This window comes from Myotis davidii, unplaced genomic scaffold, assembly GCF_000327345.1.
Source record: "Myotis davidii unplaced genomic scaffold, ASM32734v1 scaffold699, whole genome shotgun sequence".
NCBI classification, from domain to species: domain Eukaryota; kingdom Metazoa; phylum Chordata; class Mammalia; order Chiroptera; family Vespertilionidae; genus Myotis; species Myotis davidii.
In genome coordinates, this window is record NW_006291007.1 from 434367 (window position 1) to 453032 (window position 18666).

The 18666-nt window shown below is 44.3% G+C and overlaps 1 protein-coding gene across 1 annotated transcript in view; it reads left to right on the forward strand.

The window, feature by feature from the left end:
- Window positions 1-15032, forward strand: part of CA10 (carbonic anhydrase X) — a 366550-nt gene extending 351518 nt beyond the window's left edge. Inside the window, exons 7-9 of the mRNA XM_006764028.2 lie at window positions 9117-9271; window positions 11437-11611; window positions 13765-15032. Coding sequence (XP_006764091.1) covers window positions 9117-9271; window positions 11437-11611; window positions 13765-13787 — 353 coding nt within the window. The 3' untranslated portion in view covers window positions 13788-15032. The remainder of the gene's footprint in view (window positions 1-9116; window positions 9272-11436; window positions 11612-13764) is intronic.
- Window positions 15033-18666: the final 3634 nt, after the last annotated feature.

Genomic DNA, 18666 nt, shown 5'->3' on the forward strand with positions numbered 1-18666 from the left:
CACGCTTCCCCTAAACTCCCTGAGGCAGCCAGCCTGTGCAGCAAGCAGGGGAGTGTCTGAAACAAGCCATTCACTAGGACACAGCCGGTGGGTGGGAAACACAAGCCTGAAAGTCTCTCCAGAGACTCAGCAGGAGGCAGCAGGTGATGCTGGCGTCAGCCCATGAATTCCAGTCAAGATGGAGACAACGCCACCTGCTCAGGGGCACCTCTCAGAATAGTCTGCTTGCAAAGTAACTACAATGCTGATTCTTTCACATTCCATGAAATGCATGGGGGGTTTTCTCTTAATTCCAACTTGGGTTCAGTTTGAAGAGCCATCTCTTTGCTTTTTGCATTTGTTTCCACTTGGAAGGGGCATAAGCTAGCACAGAACTTGGGGGAACTTTGAAAGTTCAAGCTCATACCATCCTAAGCTCTCTGCAACTCCTGCCTGTCCACTGGCATGGAACGACCAGTGGAAATCAGTGTCATACTGAAGGACATAGCAGCACTGCCATTATTGTCACATGTAGTAACCACATAAGTCATGGGGTCAGTCTTCCTCATCAGTCTTCCCTTAGAGACCATTGTAATGAGAAGTCAACCTAAGACTTTGAGCAGAGAGTGACATGATCTGCTGACAAAGGGATCACTCTGTTTGCCTGATTGGGAATAGACTAGAGAGGAGCAAGGAGAAATGTTGGGAGATGATTGCAGCAATCCAAATGATGAGACATTGTAGATCATGACGAGGCTAATGTGGAGGAGGTGGAGAGAAATGATTGGGTATATTTTGAAGACATTTCTTGATAGATCAGATGTGTGATATGAACAAGAAGAGTCAAGGATGACTAAGGTTTTTAGGCTGAGCAACTGGGAAGAAGATGTTTCCATTGAGTGAGATGGGAAGACTGTTGATGAAACGTATGAGTAGTGAGTGGGAAGGGAACTAGAAGTTTTAAGCATGTTAAGCTTGAGATGTCTACCAATAAGAGCTATGGAGTAGGCAGTTGGATATATGAGTCTAGATTTCAGGAGACAGAACTGAAGATATAAATGTGAAAATCATTGGGCTCCAGATGGCATTTTAACTAGGTGAAATCATGGGAGTGAGAATAGATAGAGAAGAGAGGCGGACATGTCCTCACTTTTAAAAGAGCAGCTCAAATCCTCATGACTAGGGATTGCAAATCATTTCTAAAAATATCTTTTAAATCCCACCCTCAAAGAGGCTCCTGTGTGTCTGTCTCATCAGCTAGCTGAGGAGGTGTGAGGAGGCTAGAACACCACAGAAGCATGTGGTGAAGTCACCACGAAATGGCAGCCAATAGGGACACCATCCATTTGCTTGGTTTCATCATAGATTAAATGAGTAGGAGTGAAAAAGGAATTGTGCAAAATCATCCTATTGAGCCAGTTAAGAAAATCAATGCCAGGCAATCCATTAAAAAAAAAGAGGAAAGAAAGAGAATCTTGCCAAAGAACTGGGAATTTTAGAAGCCAGGTATCAAGCTGGTGAAAGTCACCATACTCATGAGAAAAACTAGAGGCCTAGTGCACGAAATTTGTTCACTTGGCGGGGAGGGGACCCCTCAGCCCAGCCTGTGCCCTCTCACATTCTGGGAGCCCTTGGAGGATGTCCTACTGATGGCTTGCTCCCCACAGGGAGCAGGCCTAAGCCTGCAATTGGACATCCTTAGCGCTGCTGCTGAGGCGGGAGAGGCTCTCGCCCCCGCAGCTGCGCTCGCCAGCCGTGAGCTGGCTTCTGGCTGAGCGGCACTCCCCCTGTGGGAGCGCACTGATCACCAGGGGGCAGCTCCTGCATTGAGCACCTGCCCCCTGGTCGTCAGTGCACATCATAGTGAGCAGTTGAGCGGCTTTAGCATATCATTAGCATATTACACTCTGATTGGTTGAACGGATGACTGGATGACCAGATGACTGGATGACCAGACACTTAGCATATTAGGCTTTTATTATATAGGATGTGTTCTACTAAAGAGATGAAACTAGCAGACTTAGGCTCCTAGCTCTACCATTTCCATTGCTGTGTGGCTTCAGGCAAGTTTCTTAACATCTCTGAGATAACAATTTCATCATTGGTAAAATGAGTATATTAATACTGATATTGAGAGGGTTGGGGGTGAGGATTAAACAAGGTCATGAGTCAACCTCCTGGATAATGACTAGTATAAGTGCATAATTTTGTATGTTTCTAATCTAAATTGTCCTAAACTGCATGGTCATTAAAGCCAGCTTCCTGAAGAGTGGGAGGTAGGTCTCTATGATGCCAACTACAAAATATGTTTAACATAAACACAATACAGGGCACACAGACAATACCTTGATCACTCTAAATGAAGTTTCAAGTTCACAGTTCCCATGGGTGAACCCATGCAGTTGATGGTAATGGCCTAGTGAGAATCTGCCACTTTCCTTGGAAGTTTGGATTTCATACATCTGAGCAAATCTTACAAAACACTCTCCCTAACCCAGACCAACAATGGGAAAGACCAGCCTGAATTAATTTCAGGCTGAATTTAGACAGCCTTCTGAATTAAATCCATATTATTAAAGTTAAATTCCCCTTCAACAGATTGGGGGTCAAGACTGAAATCATGACATTGAAAAGTAGACTTCCTGAATGGATTTTCTGGAGGAGATATTGGTCATTTACTCAAAGTATTGTAATTTTTTTAATGTGGTATTTTGGAAAGATGCCCGTATCCCTCCGTTTTCCTTGTGTTAATTAATTAGCAGGCACAGTGCCCCAATTATGTAAAACGTAACATTCCTATCGTTTTAATATCCACGTGACTTCATCAAGCTAGCATTTTTTCTTAATTTTATGGCATTTTAAAGTGGTGAAATTAGTGACTAATGGAGTGCAAAGAGCCTTCTTAAGTGGGTAAGAGGGAGTCGTTATTAGGACATTACGTATAAATGAACTATTCCAATGTCCTAGGACAGTATAGCATTTTGGTAGCTTCATTCTCATTCAGTTACACACTCTCCATTCATTTCATACACAGTACTGAAAACACAATGGTGAACTTTAGTCCAAAAAGAATCCAAAAGATCACAGATCCCAAATTTGAAAGTGCCTGGCTATTGTCTTAATGTATTTGCAACAAGGAAATAAAGACAGGACTCAAGGCGTTTAGAGGAGACATTTTTAAGCATGGTGTTTTAACACACCATACAAGTCCCTTAAAACACCTTTTTTCAGTCTTGCCTGTTTATAACTTTGCTTTAGCCCCCGACCCAACCCAGCTAAAAGATGAATGTTTAGGCAAGGGGAGACCAGCTTGTAACCACCTTATATGTCTTAGTTCAGGGGTCCTCAAACTTTTTAAACAGGGGGCCAGTTCACTGTCCCTCAGACCGTTGGAGGACCGGACTATAGTTTTAAAAAAAACTATGAACAAATTCCTATGCACACTGCACATATCTTATTTTGAAGTAAAAAAACAAAATGGGAACAAATACAATATTTGTATTTGCATGTGGTCCATGGGCCGTAGTTTGAGGACCCCTGTGTTCCTCGGGAAATGTTTTGTGAGCCCGCTCCTCAGAGGGACAGGGTGTTAAATGTGATGAAATGTCACCAGAGAATTTAAGCATATTGTTCCTCGTGCCTTTCTCGGTACTTAATTGAACTTGTACTTTCATTTCAAAGAACAGCTTTGGGAAGGTTTTCGCTGAATACGAAATGCAACATACTCATCCGTGTTGCAATCTAAGTAGTAACTCAAGTCGGTGAGGAACGGAGAAGGAGCAGCTTACCTCCATGAATCCAACTCTCAGAGGCTCTTTCTTTCATTTGTTGTTTGTGTAGAACAAAAAAAATCATATTACGCTATGCTTTAGTAATTGCCTTTTTTCATTTCAGTTGAATGTGCCTCAGATTACAAGAGGAACTGTCATTCCATATGAGAAAATTGCCAAATAGTTCCATACTGATCAGAAGGGAGTCCACTATTGATCTCTGGGACTGCCAAATCTTTTTCATTGGCATCGTTCTGTTTGGGGGTTTTTATTCTGTTTACATATAATTTTATTGATTTCAGAGAGGAAGGGAGAGGGAGAGGAAGATACAAACATCAATGATGAGAGAGAGTCATTGATTGGCTGCCTCCTGCACGCCCCACACTGGAGATCAAGCCCACAACCCGGGCATGTGCCCCGACCGGGAATCAAAATGTGACCTTCTGGTTCATAGGTCGATACTCAACCACTGAGCCATGCTGGCCGGGCCAGCATCATTCTCTTTGAATGGGAACTTCATAATCTGGAAGGCAGGTGATGTTAAATCTCACCAGTGGTCCACATAAGTAAACCCAATGCATTTAACAGAGGCTGCACTGTTGCTCAGACTAAGGCAAGATTCCCCCACTGTGCAGTTCTAGGTGTTTTCATCATAGGTGCTTCTCTTAGGAAAAGAAAAAGGGAAAAAAGTCAACTTGGGAATTGTGTCAATGACTAAGAACTCAGCGTAACATAAATGATAGACTTGTCAAGAGCATGTCATAAAATCAGAAGTACAGCCACCAACTTCTACAGTAATTTGGAAGAATAACACTAGGCTATGAACTGTGCATAAATATTTTATACCTATTGATTATGCAAGGGGTCTCCCTGTACTACAAAGATGTAGACAATACTAAAAAATTACAACATTGTCGTACCAAAAATTTGACCTACTTAAGATAGGTATCTATGTAAATTGTTTCTGTTGAATGACATTTCGAAGTCTATAGAATTCTTTTTTAATTGAAAATGACTTTAGTAATGTCCAGAATAATCTGGATATTTCCCCCAAGTAAGAGATTACAATACTTAGCCATGAAGGAAAAATAAGTTACTGACAAAGCACACAATTAGAACTTAAACTTGAATTAAGACTTCTGTTTGAAGTCCAGAGCTTGTCCCATATAAGCTATATTCTCCTAAGATAGATAGATGGCGATGATGATAGACAGACAGATTGGTGATAGATAGGTAAGGTAGATAGATAGATGAAATAAATAAGTAAAGAAAGAAAGAAAACCCCTCTATAAAACTATCCATGAAAATTTATTTGAACTCCTGCCAACACTTCTCAGCAAATATCCTTAAAGCGAGCAGGGGCATGCATGATCACCCCACTGGCCTCGGAGACACCGCACATTTGTGCCTCTCTGCTCATAAGAAACTCTGACCTCTAGATCTTTGCCACTCTTAATAATGAATAGAGCCTGAGAGTCTGAGGACGAGAAGCCACTTTCAGTGCATTCGTTCTTAGGCTCCTTTGGTCTACGATGCCCAGAGGATAACACTGACATGCACAGATTGAGTTTTTCTGCGGGCTGCTGCATGGATGTGATCGCCTGTGGGTAATAATAATTAGTTCTTGGCCGGGTCAGCAGTGGAAGGCGCCCCAGTGTTCCTTGACACTAGGGCTGAAAACTGCTGGGTGTGCTCATGTTCTTTTCTCGGGTTAAATTGCCTGTGTCCTGCCAAATACACCAAGCAAGTCTCTGTGGGGAGAGAAGAGACAAAAGGGTAGCCTATAGTTCTCAAATTCCAATTTCTAAAAGAGAGAACACTCTTTTAGAAGTGTCAACCTTTGAGGCAACATGGTGAGTGAATGATTTAGTGTCAACCTTTGAGGCAACATGGTGAGTGAAGTAGACAAGCATTGCATGTTAAATGCACACTAATTTCAGCAATGCAAATGTGCGGTCCGGGCATGTTTGGTGTAGAAACATGGTAAGACAACAGTCTCTGTCTCACCCTGATATCTTAGGATGTGATTTGTAATGAGAGGGCTGGGCAGCACATATTTAAGTTAATAGTATAGACTAGAGCCTCAGAATTTTCCCCATCTTCTGGCAGAATATTGCCTCTTCCTCCCTTAGTTTATGACCAGCACCACCAGCAGGTGGAGCTGCTGGGCAGAAACCATTTCATTTATTTGTTCATTCATTCATTCATTCAACCAATGTTTGTTGAGCACCCACTACGCAGTGGACCCCATACTGGGGCTTGGGATTAGAGATAAAAGATGGAAGCCCTTCTCCCAAAGGCTCACAGCTTAGTGGAGACAGTAAGTAACTATTGGCAAGCAAATTCAGCAAATATGGTGGAAATGGAAGGCACTACCGCAGCTGGGGAGAGCCAGGAGGCCTCGGGAAGACCAAGCAGCGGTTATCCTGGGGAAGGTGGGTGAGAACAGCCCAGGAAGGAAGGAGTGACGCTTGGATAGTAAACAGCAAAGTCATCTCTCACACTCAGGTCTGAGTCCAGAGCTCACATTCTTCACACTGGGTCTTTCCAAGTTCTGTAGTGTGAGGAAAAAAATAGGGCAAAAGGTAAAGTATGAGAATTAGGGAGATTCATGGAAAAAACAAAATTGGTGAATGAGGGGGTGGGGGGCGGAAGCTGCCTACCTTCTCTGACAACTGTTGCATTTCTCTAAGGCAATCTGGACAAAGAGGAAGCTCCTGGTGGGACCACAGTGGGTAGTCTGGAATACCATCATTACGGTGCTTTGGAAGCATTGTTACCTTGCTTTGTGGGTTAAATCCATGAACATGCCTCATTGTGCTTTTACCCCTTTCTCCCACCCCCCACCCCCGCCTACACACACACACACACATCAATCCTTCCCTCAAATGTGGATGCAACACAGCCTGGTTGTGGTTTCAGAGAAACATAAATGTTCTTTTTTTCCCCCAGTCATGCCTGGAATGCCCCTCATTCTACTGCCTCCTTCCTTCCCTCATTCCCACCACCACGAATAAAATAAAATAATGGCAGCATGCTTGAGTCCCAATATGCTCCGAGGGCAAGCTTGGTTAAACAAATCACATTGACCTTTAATAAAGCTGTGCCAAATGCTTCCTTCTCTCATTCAATATGTAAATCTTCAGCCAAAGCACTGTCAGAGCAAGCATCATTAAGTGCACATCTGATCGCGCTACCCCCCTGCTTAAAACCCTTCAGTGGCTCTGCATTACCTATGGGATGAAGCCCAAACTCCCAGCAGCACAGAGAAGGACCTTCAGGTGTGGCCCCTGCTGACCCTCCAGCCCCATTTCTCACAACGCCCTTCCCCCTGCATCTCATCTACATGCTGGCTGTCCCTGGGTATGCACTGCTCTGTATGTCCTTAGCTCTTTCTCCAGCATGACTGTCTACAGTGCCCTTGACAGCCACCCCCCTGCCAGCCACACACTGATTAGCTCCTGTCATTCAAGATGCAATGCAGGTGAGCCTCCTCAGCTAATCCTCTCCTGGGTCCCACCCCCAGGCAGAACTGACAGCTTCTCAATGTACTCAGTGCAGATACGCATCACTGTGTCTGCTGCTCTTTGATGCCTTCACTTAATTACATCCTGCTCTCCGACACCCAGCCTGACACGTACAAGGGGCTCAAGAAACAGAGCCAAGTGATGGACACTCACATGAGCTTGCTGTGTTGGCACCTGATCTAACTGCCAAGGTCCATCACGTCAGTGTGTGCTCTAGGCATCATGACTTTGTCATGGAAGCATATCACTCAAGCCAGGGTGCAGCCCAGCCCAGCCGTGTACCAGTCGCTGTGTCTCTCTTGAACTTGTCCTGAATCTCTGACGTTCTGATGGAAAGACAGAAACATTTAAATGGAAAGACAAAGGAAGTCCTTTCTCCTAGAGTTGGTCTCCAAATGCAGCTTGACCAATCTCTCTCTCTCTCTCTCTCTCTCTCTCTCTGTTGTCAAACTTAACTTTTTCAGTCTTGTGATTGGATTTGGCCTGATTACTTTTCTTTCTAAAAGTAGTTCTTAATGTTCTTTTCATTAAGCAATGTTCAGGAACAAGAATGGTGACCTTTCCACAGAACCTGAAGCCTTCAAATGGGCATTTCATTGTGACTATAATACTATGATCCCAGGTCTCAGGGACCATAACCAAATATTTGGCTCTCCTTTGTGTCCTCGTCATAGACCAGGGGTGGGCAACCCCTGGCATGCGTGCCAAACATGGCACACCAGTAACTTTTGCTGGCACGCAAAACCCTCTCTTATAATCTTCCATTTACAATTTTTTTCTTAATATCGACTTGTTATTTTTCAGATAAATTCAGTGTATGTGCATCTTAGATACATAAATAATTTTACATAACAAGTTATCTTAAAGACCATAGACATGGATTGACAAGAGAGGGGAAGAAGAGCAATTTCTATGCCTCTGCCTTAACTCTCCCTGCCTTCCTAGATCCGACCAGTGTTTTGGTTTCAGCCTCAGACGCAACGGGTTTTTGTTGACAAGACAACCGCCTCACCTACTTATTCAAAACTTCACTCTATAAAAATGAAACCTTCTATCTCGCTTTGCCCACTGGTACTAACGAAAGGGGAATAAATTTATATGTTTCTCTTGGCAGCAGAAGTCCCACTGATAATATTAAATGGAGTCATAAAGTTTTCTGTCGGACTATCAGCGTACATGTATACATTAAAAAATAAATGTATTTTTCATCATCATATACTGTGTTTTTGTCGCTCGAATGAATTTTATTATTTCTTCAAGGTTCTTCACATACGTACACCTTAAGAGATATCAAATAGGCGTAACATGTTCTCAAAAAATTAGGGTTGGCATGCAGAAGAATTTTGAGTCAGAGATTTTGCTGGTTTTGGCACGCACTCACAAAAAGGTTGCCCACCCCTGTCATAGGCCACATTTCTTTTCATTAATATTCAGTGTTACATCCTGCAGGAAGAATGTGCTTCCTCGCATCTCTGATGTCAACCTTGGGCATGTGATTTTTTTGGCTACCCAAATGTGCACAGGAGAAACATACACCACTTCTGGGATGGACGCTTCTCCTCCTATCATTGCAACTCACCAAGGTCCAGAAGGCACCTATCCTAAGAGTTTAGACAGCAATGACATGGAGGAAGCCCTCAGCCAACCTAGAATGGACATGTATGTCAGCAAGAAATAAACCTTTGATGTTTAAAATGATTGAGATTCAGGGGACTGTTTGTTACTGCAGCCTATCCTGACAGATGCAGTCTTCTGGAATCAGAAAAGGGAAAAATAATCAGGAATACCAGCACTTTCTCAAGAAACCTAATTCTTAAGCCTTTCTTATTTCCTTCTCTAGATGATGCGTATTTACTACAGGGACTTAATATAGAAGAACTGTATCCAGAGACCTCTAGTTTCATTACTTACGATGGGTCGATGACTATCCCACCCTGCTATGAGACGGCAAGTTGGATAATAATGAACAAGCCTGTCTATATAACAAGGATGCAGGTGAGCTTCTCTGTGGTCTTTTAGTGAATGGGGAAGATGATGTGAAGACTGACTGTATTTGTGAAATACCTATTGTATTAGTTGGCTAGAAATGCTTTAATAAAGTTCTGCAAACTTGGTGGCTTAAAGAGCAGAAATGTATTGTCTCGCAGTTCTGCAGGCTATACATCCAAGATCGAGGTGTCAGTAGGATTGGTTCCTACTGAGGGAGTGAGGAAGAATCTGTTGCATGCCTCTTCTCTGGTTTCTGGTGCTTTCTGGCAATCTTTGGTGTTCCTTGACTTGTAGAAGCATCACCCTCACTCTGCCTTCATCTTCACATGGTGTTCTCCCTATGTCTGTGTCTCTTTGTCCAAGTCCCCCTTTTTTATAAGGACACCAGTCATATTGCATTAGGGGTCACCCCCAATAACCTCATCTTAGCGAATTACATCCAAAATGACCGTATTTCTAAATAAGGTTGCATTCTGAGGTATTGGGGGTTAGGACTTTAACTTACGAATTTGGGGGGTACACAATTCAATTAATCACACCTGTATTTAAAGAATCAGCATCGAAAAAGGCTTAGCATGAACTGATTGTAGAAGCATCAACTTGCCTAAGAAAGAACAGCAGAGTTAGTTCCCAAAGTGCTCTACAGCAATAGTGTTCAGAAAGCAAATGAGCAAAATGGATGACATGGTCAAATATGTTTGAAAATGCTGGATTGATAAAGAGTTAAATAGATTTCACTGTTGGGAGACTTCGCAGGCCTTTAAAATGATAATGATTATGTCAGTCTCCAAGAGGAAGCGATAGGATATGTAGCATTTCACAAACATATTTGAACGTGGAGTTCTTCAGAGCATCTCATAGTCTTTCTCGTAACCCTGGCTTGGATCCTTCAGAACTGGACGGGAACCAGGAGCTCTGGCCTCTGAGGCAAGCTTTGGTTCATTATGTGCTCATTGTGTGCTCCTAGGGCTGTCGCCCCCTCCTGTGAAATAAATAGTGCTCTTTATGATGCGGGGGTAAATTACACAAGTCTGTTCCAGCTCTGACATGCTCTGATTCTGGGATCCTGTGACAGCTCAGAGGAAAGATGAGCAAAGGAGGCAGGCTCCATTCTCCTTTACAGGATATGTCCAGTTGACCTTTGAATAACTTGTCCACCTATATGCAGATTTTTTTAAATAAATGCTTGTGGTTGGGAGTCCACGGATACGGAGAGCTGACTCTATGCACTGTTCTATGCCATTTTATACAGGGGACTTGAGCATTAGTGGATTTTGGTATCCACTGGGGAGTGAGGGGGTCACTATAAGCAATCCCCGATGGATACCAAGGGACAAGTATGTTTTGGGGGAAGTCAAAAGTTATATGCAGATTTTCAACTGCACAGAGGGTCAGTACCCCTAACCCCCACATTGCTCAAGGATTAACTATGCTTACAGCCCCAAAACAGTGTGAACAGTTTGAACTTTCTGATCCTGTATTGGTTAGGACTCTTAGTGACAAGCAACCTCCTACAGATAAACTCAGAGAAAGTGTTTGTTCATGAGATACTGGGCATCTTAAGGAATTTAATATCAGAAAGTGATGTCAGGAACTCGCTGGGATTAGAACCCCAGACACCCTTTATCTCTGTTCTCTTCTGCTTCCTGCCACCCATTCGCTTCATTCTTCTCTCCTGCTCAAAACTACTCCTTTGCTTCTCAGTCCTGGGGTAGAACTTGGCTGCAAACATTTCAGTCCAGCTCTTTGATTTCACAGAAAAGGAACCAAACTAATCCAGCTTAGTTTCGCTTTGGCCCCTGGACCAGTCACTGTAGTTTGGATAATACCCATGTGCGGGAATAATTCCCTGAATTGTTGACAATTATTGAACCATGGGGTATAAGAGAAAGAGACCCTGGAGAACAGCTAGTTATTTCCTCCTTTGACAGAGAGTGTGTTTGAGGATAAAACAAAGTAATCGACTTGTTCAGTGGCATCCATGAGCTACTGAGCTACAAGGGAGGCTCACTCCATACATGGCAGCATCTGTGGGCCCCCAGCTCAGCTGAATGCACAGGGTCTCTCAGGGGCTCACATGGCCCTAGCCTGGCTTGGCCAGTCTACACAGTCTTCTTCCCTGGTGTATTTAAGAGGATGGGTGGATCTCACAGCTGTTTCTCTCTCCTTAGATGCATTCCTTACGCCTGCTCAGCCAGAATCAGCCATCTCAGATCTTTCTGAGCATGAGTGACAACTTCAGGCCCGTCCAGCCCCTCAACAACCGCTGTATCCGCACCAACATCAACTTCAGTTTACAGGGGAAGGACTGTCCCAACAACCGGGCCCAGAAGCTTCAGTATAGAGGTGAGTACATGGCTCAGAGGGCACCGGGCCAGGCCAGAACTCAGTCCTCCTGCTTACACCTGTCCTTGAAGGCCTGGCGTTTTCTCCCATTATCAGAATCGTGATTATAAATTATAATATAGACCACCATCTTCCATGTGCATGGCGCTTTCCTGTTGATAAAGCCTATATATTAGAGATAGAGGTCAAACTTTAAATTCCTCAGTTTTGCTTCTGGTTCAGGCAAAACAGCCTTTTCATTGCCATTGTACAGAAGAGCCAGAGAGGCTGATTTTGTTCAAGGTCATGTGTTAGAACAGACAGCTAGAAGCGTTGGAGCTTTTATTTATGTGCATGATGAGCCCCTTTCTGCTAAAAGGTGAGCGAATGCGCAGGAGGCCAGGCCGTTGGGATACAAGGAGGTAATGTGTGTGAATGCATCCTTTTCTGGTGCTATGTCCCTAGAAGTGACAATTATTCCTACTACGGGAGACATTCAAAACAACTCCCACCTCCTGTAACCCTCTGGTCCATACCAGCCCTCGCTCTTTCCTTCTGCACACTAAGTATGTGTTTGATCATGGTGCTCAGCTCTCAACATGGAAGGACGACGAAGGCAGAACGGTGTTGTGGACACGCCTTTGACCCAGAGTTAGGACACCCAAGTTCCGGACCTGGTTCTGTCACTAACAAACTATGTAAACCCAGCCAAATCATTTACCCAGTAGACCTCACTTTTTTATGATAGTCCCTATACCATCTGCCTCACGACTTGTTGTGAGGAATGAATGAGAGCCTGGATAGTGAAGCCCTTTGTAGCAATAATGTGCTGCTCAAATATGGGGCTATAGATATTACCAGACAGCTTCTCGAAGCAGCTACCACCATTGCTCTTGGCCCCCCCACTTCATCTCTCCTACTTCCCCACATTTTCCTCTTTCTTTTTTCTCAGACACCTGTAGAGTGCCAAAACTATAATTTTCTGTTCCCTTCAAGCCAGAGCTGCCAACAAAAAAATACTCAACCCATTGATTAAGCCTTCTCTTTACTCAACCCCTATTTATTGTGCATCTACTATGTGCCAGGCACTTAGCTTGGTGACGAGGATACAGTGTGATGCAGACAGACATGACCCCATCCATCCAGCACATATAGTCTACAGCAGGGTGTAGACTTTTTGAGACATACACCAGTCATATTGGATTAGGGCCCACCCCAGTAACCTCATCTTAGCTAATTATATCTGTAATTACCTTATTTCCAAATAAGGTTGCATTCTGAGGTATTAGGGGTTAGGACTTTAGTTTATGAATTTGGGGGGTATACAATTCATCTCGTCACGTCTCTGTTTAAATAATCAGCATCTGAAAAGGCTTAGTATGAACTGATTGTAGAATTATCGACCTATCTGAGAAAGAACCAGCAGGGTTAGTTCTCAAAATGCTCTACAGCAATAATGTTCAGAAAGCAAGTTAAGTAAAAGAGATGTTGGTCAACTATGTTTGAAAAATCTGGATTTAAAAAGGGTTAAATAGATTTTATCACTGGGAGACTTCCCAGGCCTTTATAATGATAATAATTATGCCAGTCTTCAAGAGGAAGCAATAGGATATGTAGCATTTCACAAACCTATTTGAATGTGGAATTTTCTGCCACACTCTGATGTTATAGTGTGAAAGAGGCCATGGGTAATATTTAAATAAATGGTGTGGCTGTATTCCAATAAAACTTTATTTATAAAAACTGATATGGGCTGGATTTGACCTGTTGGCTGTCATTTGCCCAACCGTGGTCTAGAGCAAAACTTTCTGTGATGATAAACATGTTCTATATCTGCATTGTTCCACAGGGTAGCTACTAGCCACGTGTAGCTATTGAACAATTGAAGTGTGACTAATAGAGTGAGGCAACTAAATTTTTTATTTAATTTTTCATTAATTTAAATTTATGGTAGCTGCATGTGACGGGTATGGGGACAATAATTTTGAATAGAGGTTCCTGGGGAAGTAGAGGGGTTCTAGGGATACATAAAAGTAAGCAGGCATAAAAGTAAGCAGACCTGTTCCTTCTCCTTTGTAGTAAGTCCCCCAAATTCTGTGCCAACTAGTTCAACTATGCCTTGTTTTGACATTGTGTGTGTGTGTGTGTGTGTGTTTCTTTCTCTCTCTTTCCAGTAAATGAATGGCTCCTCAAGTAGGGAACTAGCCCAAGAAGAATTCCATCTCAGTGAAATCTACAACTGTGAACTGACGTAACCTGGAATGTCCCCTTCTTCCTTCTCGCTCCTTCCCTTTTCTCAAGCCTCATTCACTCTTTGGATTGGCCCCATCTTCATGGAAATTGTCTGCAAAACCATGGCAAAAGACACACAAGCACACACACACGTACATACGCACACACCTGCAAGCATATCTACACACATACATGCACAGCCTTCAAGATGAGAAGTCAAGTTTTCAGAAACAAAAGGTTCATTCATAAGAGGTCTTAGAAGAAAATAACCAGTTAACCTGATTACAATTTTGATACTGTTTTCCTGAACTCATAAATCTACCCAGTGAGACTTTTCAGCCTTTGTACATACAGAATTCTTCCAAAAGAGAGAGGAGGAAACATGGCTCTCACAGCATCAAGCAGACTTTGTGCTTTGCATCGACTAATCTCAGATAGTGTCCGAGGATCCTTGGAGGGTGCTGGTGGCAGGTGAGCCAGGACAGAGGTGGCCAAGGACACTTATTTCTAGATTCTGATTCTTCTGTTTACTCAACAATTTAACAAGAAAAAGAAAAGGACAGACATTGAAGAGATACACACTGTATATATATATCACCGCAGACTATAAAGAAATTGAATTATTTCCCCTTTGTCACATATCTGTAGTAGGATTTGCCAAGATCAGATCCATTTGCTGTTTCTTGTTTTCCAAAGGTCATACATTGTGTTTGGTTATTGTTAACAGCTCAATAAATGGGTTTAACGACTTAATTTTATCTTTCTGGCTTTGGTCTCTTCTCCCTCCTTACAGGCTAAGCCCTGGCCCCATGCAGCTGCATTCTTTGGTTTCACTTGTTCCTTCATCTACGTGTTTTGTTCATTTGCAGCCCGTTTTTTACTGAGTTTGTGGCAATCAGGAATGCATTTGCTAAGCAAGTATAACTTTAATTACCCTCCGTGGCTCCATCATTCACACGAGGGGAGCTCCAGCCTGAGCTAGCAGGCTACCGATTCCTTGCGTTTTAAAACTGCCATCCCCCGCCCCCTGTGATGCTCCCTTGAAGGAATGCACTTTGCCTTGTAAATTCCTGGGGAAGGGGTGTCTTTTCTCTCCGGGTGCAGCCGGGTCTCACAAAGTACAAACGAATGCCTTTCTTTCCTTGTTTATAATGGTCACTCACTGTGTTTGGTTACTGTCAAGAAATCAATAAATGTGTTTAACAAGTTACCCAGGACCCATGTCTGAGTTTATCAAAGGATGCTCCCCGCTGAGGCCCCGGAGTCCTGCTACGTTCACAAGCGATTGCATTGTGGCCGGCAGGGCAGCCAGAGCCGCCAGAACCGCCTGTCCTGTCTCTCCCAGAGCCAGGTAATTAACACCCTGTTGAGAAAACATATAGGCTTAGCTGCTGGAAGGGAAGGCTTGGGTGTTCCTCCAAATTAAAAATAACTTTCATCTCTCCTTTTTAGCACAAAAGGGAAAGCACAGGTATGCAGGGTCTGTGCAAATGGGAACATTCACTAGCATATGACAAACTTCAGCCAAGTGAGTAGGTATATTGACAATGAAAAAAATCAATAGCCAGAAAATTCATATTTGAAATATACACTGGGTCTGTTTTTTGTGTGTGTGTGGGGGGGGGGGTTACATTTTTCACCAATATTAGATGATGGGCTTGGCCATGATGACATACGCGCTTTTTTCTGAGCAATAGTATTTTTCCAGAAAACCAAATCTGTTTGCAAAGGTGTAGGCTGGGCAGCTGGCAGTCTTTCTTTGTGTGGCTTGCTGCTTCCTCTCTGAGTCTGAATCTTCCTTACCTGCAAGGAAGGGCAGGCAGTCATATAATATAATGGCTGGAGAACATGGCTGGTAAGTCAACTAGGCCTGGCTTCAGCTTTACTCTGCCACTTACCTGTTTGCTGTGTGATCCTAGGCAAGCTGCTTTACTTCTCTGATCTACTGGTATATCGGGGATGCTAATAACGGCCTGCACGAGTTGTGAGGCCTAAATGCTCTATGGCTCCTTAAAGCGGTTAAACCAGCCATGAATATTCTATAAATGGTGCCTATAGGGCATGTGTATGGCCTGCCTATCACGGGTTATCTGGACTGGACCATACCATACCTCTCTCAGAGGGAGGGGCTAGCACCCATCACAACAGGGGCATCAGATTAATATCAAACGAAAGCAATAGGGTACCTGCAGACAGCACACAGGTAAATGCCTATGTGTGTCAGGGCAGAGAGGAAGGCATGCTAGAGAGGATGGAGGGAGGGGACTGGGTTTCTAGGCTCTGTTCTTTCACCAGCATCCTCTCTGACCTGGGCCAGTGTCCTTACCTAGAAATGACCTGGACATGACCTCCCCAGCCTCTCCACACCATCCTTCCCTGTCTCACTCAGTTCTCCATCCAGGGAGGAAAAAAGAAAACCCAGGCTCTACCTGGGGGTTCCTGGGAACAGGCAGAATTTCACTCTGAACAGAACTTGAAATGGAGGAAACTGGCCTGTTCCCCACCTCCTGGGCCAATCCCAAATGTCCCTTCTCCCCACTCACTGGATGGCCCAACTGTTACATGGAAGTAGGGCACTTTGCCCTCAAGCTACGTGGTCATGGAAAAGATTAGGTAGATTTGTGTACTCTAAACAGGCACCCAGAAGCCCCTGAGAGTGAGTGGAGCCATCAAGGAACAAAAAATATTCATACATTTCAAGTCAGTGGGTGCTCGGGAGGGGCGGGCAGCTGTGTCGCTGGGTTCTGCAGTGTGTGCAGTCCGGCGGGTTTTGCCTTTATAGTTGCAGGCACCCTGGGCATCCCATCACCAGGGAAGGATAATGAGACCGAGAGGGGACATACATGCTGAGCCTCAGTTCCCTCCTCAGTGAAATGGGGGTGGGAGGTAACTACACACTGAAGGGGGTTCTGGGCAAATTACATGAGAAAAAGAAGACAGTGTGTGGAGATGCACAACCCCCCTCGCAAAGACACAACTTGTGGTTTCCAAGACGACCTGGGGCCTTGTTCCCACTTCCCTTGGTAGCAGTTTGGTTGCCAAGGCGACATCAGGACAACTACAACTCACTGCACTAAATGTGTCTGAATGGTGAGAGTGACGTGGAGTTTGGGCAGCAGAGCACACTCAGTCCCAGCCCACAGCCACCGCTGTCGGGTGAAGAGTCTGACCGATGATCGTCAATGAACAAGAGTCATTGTTCCTTACTCTGCTGGACCCCGGAGCACTTGTAGCTCATGAGGGTATCCCCGTTCCTGTCCCAGAAAGCCTACAAGTAGGATGTCCAGGAGCAAAAACACACCGTAACATCATTCACCAACTAGCACATTGAACACAAGGACAGATCTGCCAAGACCCCAGCTGAGGAATCGTATGAATAAAGTCCACCATGGGTGGCACATCCCCTATGGGTCAAACCCTCTGCCAAGCAACTTACAAACCATCTCCTTTGATCCACACAGCGACCAAGGAGGTCATCACCATTGCTGCCCCATGTTATAAATGCAGAAGCTGGACTTGTTAGGATGAAGTGTCATACTTAAGGGTCACATGGCTCATAAGTAGTAAAGCCAGACCCAGCTCTTTTAAGCCGATGGTTCTCAAAGTGTGGCCCTGACTACCAGCATCACTGGGAAACTGGGTAGAAATGCAAATTCTTAGAGTGCACCGCGGACCTACTGGTGCTCCCGGGGTGGAGTCCAGCCAGCCGTGTTTTAGCAAGTCCTCCAGGTGAGTCCATGTGAGAACCACTGCAAATCAACTGCTCATTCCTATTAGAGGTTCCCAAACTTTGCCCAGTGCCAGGCTGGACCTCAACCACTGAAGTCAGAATGTCGGGTGGCAGCCAAGTGTGGGTGTTTTATAAGAATCCCCAGGTGATCCCCTGTGCAGCCCAGTTGGGAACCACATCTTTGTCTGAAGGCCCTTCTCCAAGGAGGGCTCACCTGTAAGATGGGTCCATGGGAGCCAGGAGGCCAGCGTTATCCAACAGGTCTTGCCTTTTCAGAATCACATCCCTATCTCTGGACATAGCAACAATCTGGGGTGGTCTCTGAGTGTTCCCTGGCCGCTTTCTCCTTCCCCAGATCTTTCATTAACAGTCCAGGCTTGGAATAACAAATCTTGCTTTTTTAAATACAAGAAGCATTTGTATTTGAAGTGATGACTTGGCACCAACATTCCAAAACCCACCCCAGGTCATCGTGCCTAATTACTCAGATTGTAATGTTTCCAAGACTTCAGATCATTAAGAACAAATGGAAAAAAAGCTATGAGTTAGGGGACCAGAAGTTCAGAAAGATAAGCTCGGTTCGTAATTAAAAGTTATAGGCAAATTATAGCCCTGTCAGTTCTAACTTCATGGTGTCTCTTCCAGGCGGTACTCCCTCCCCCAACCCAACAGCCCTGTGACAAGCCCTCATTATCTCAGGCCTATACCATAGCGATATCCAGCCAACAGGTCCTCTGGCCTCCAGTCTCCAGATTAGAAACAGACTCCAAGAGGGCTAAAGTATCCAGCCTCTGCTCTCAGATAAGGGCAATTTGAGCCCACCCTTATAAGTGATTGGAGGGCCCAACAAGCGTTGCTCAGTGGTTGAGCACCCACCTGTAAACCAGGAGATCACAGTTATATTCCTGCTCAGAGCACATGCCTGGGTTGTGGGCTCAATCCCCAGTAGGGGGCGTGCAGGAGGCAGCCAATCAATGATTCTCTCTCACCATTGATGTTTCTATCTCTCCCTCTCCCTTCCTCTCTCTGAAATCAATTTAAAAATATAACAACAACAAACATTTAAAAAAAGACACCAGTCACCCAAATATCCTAATATATAAAATACCTGTGT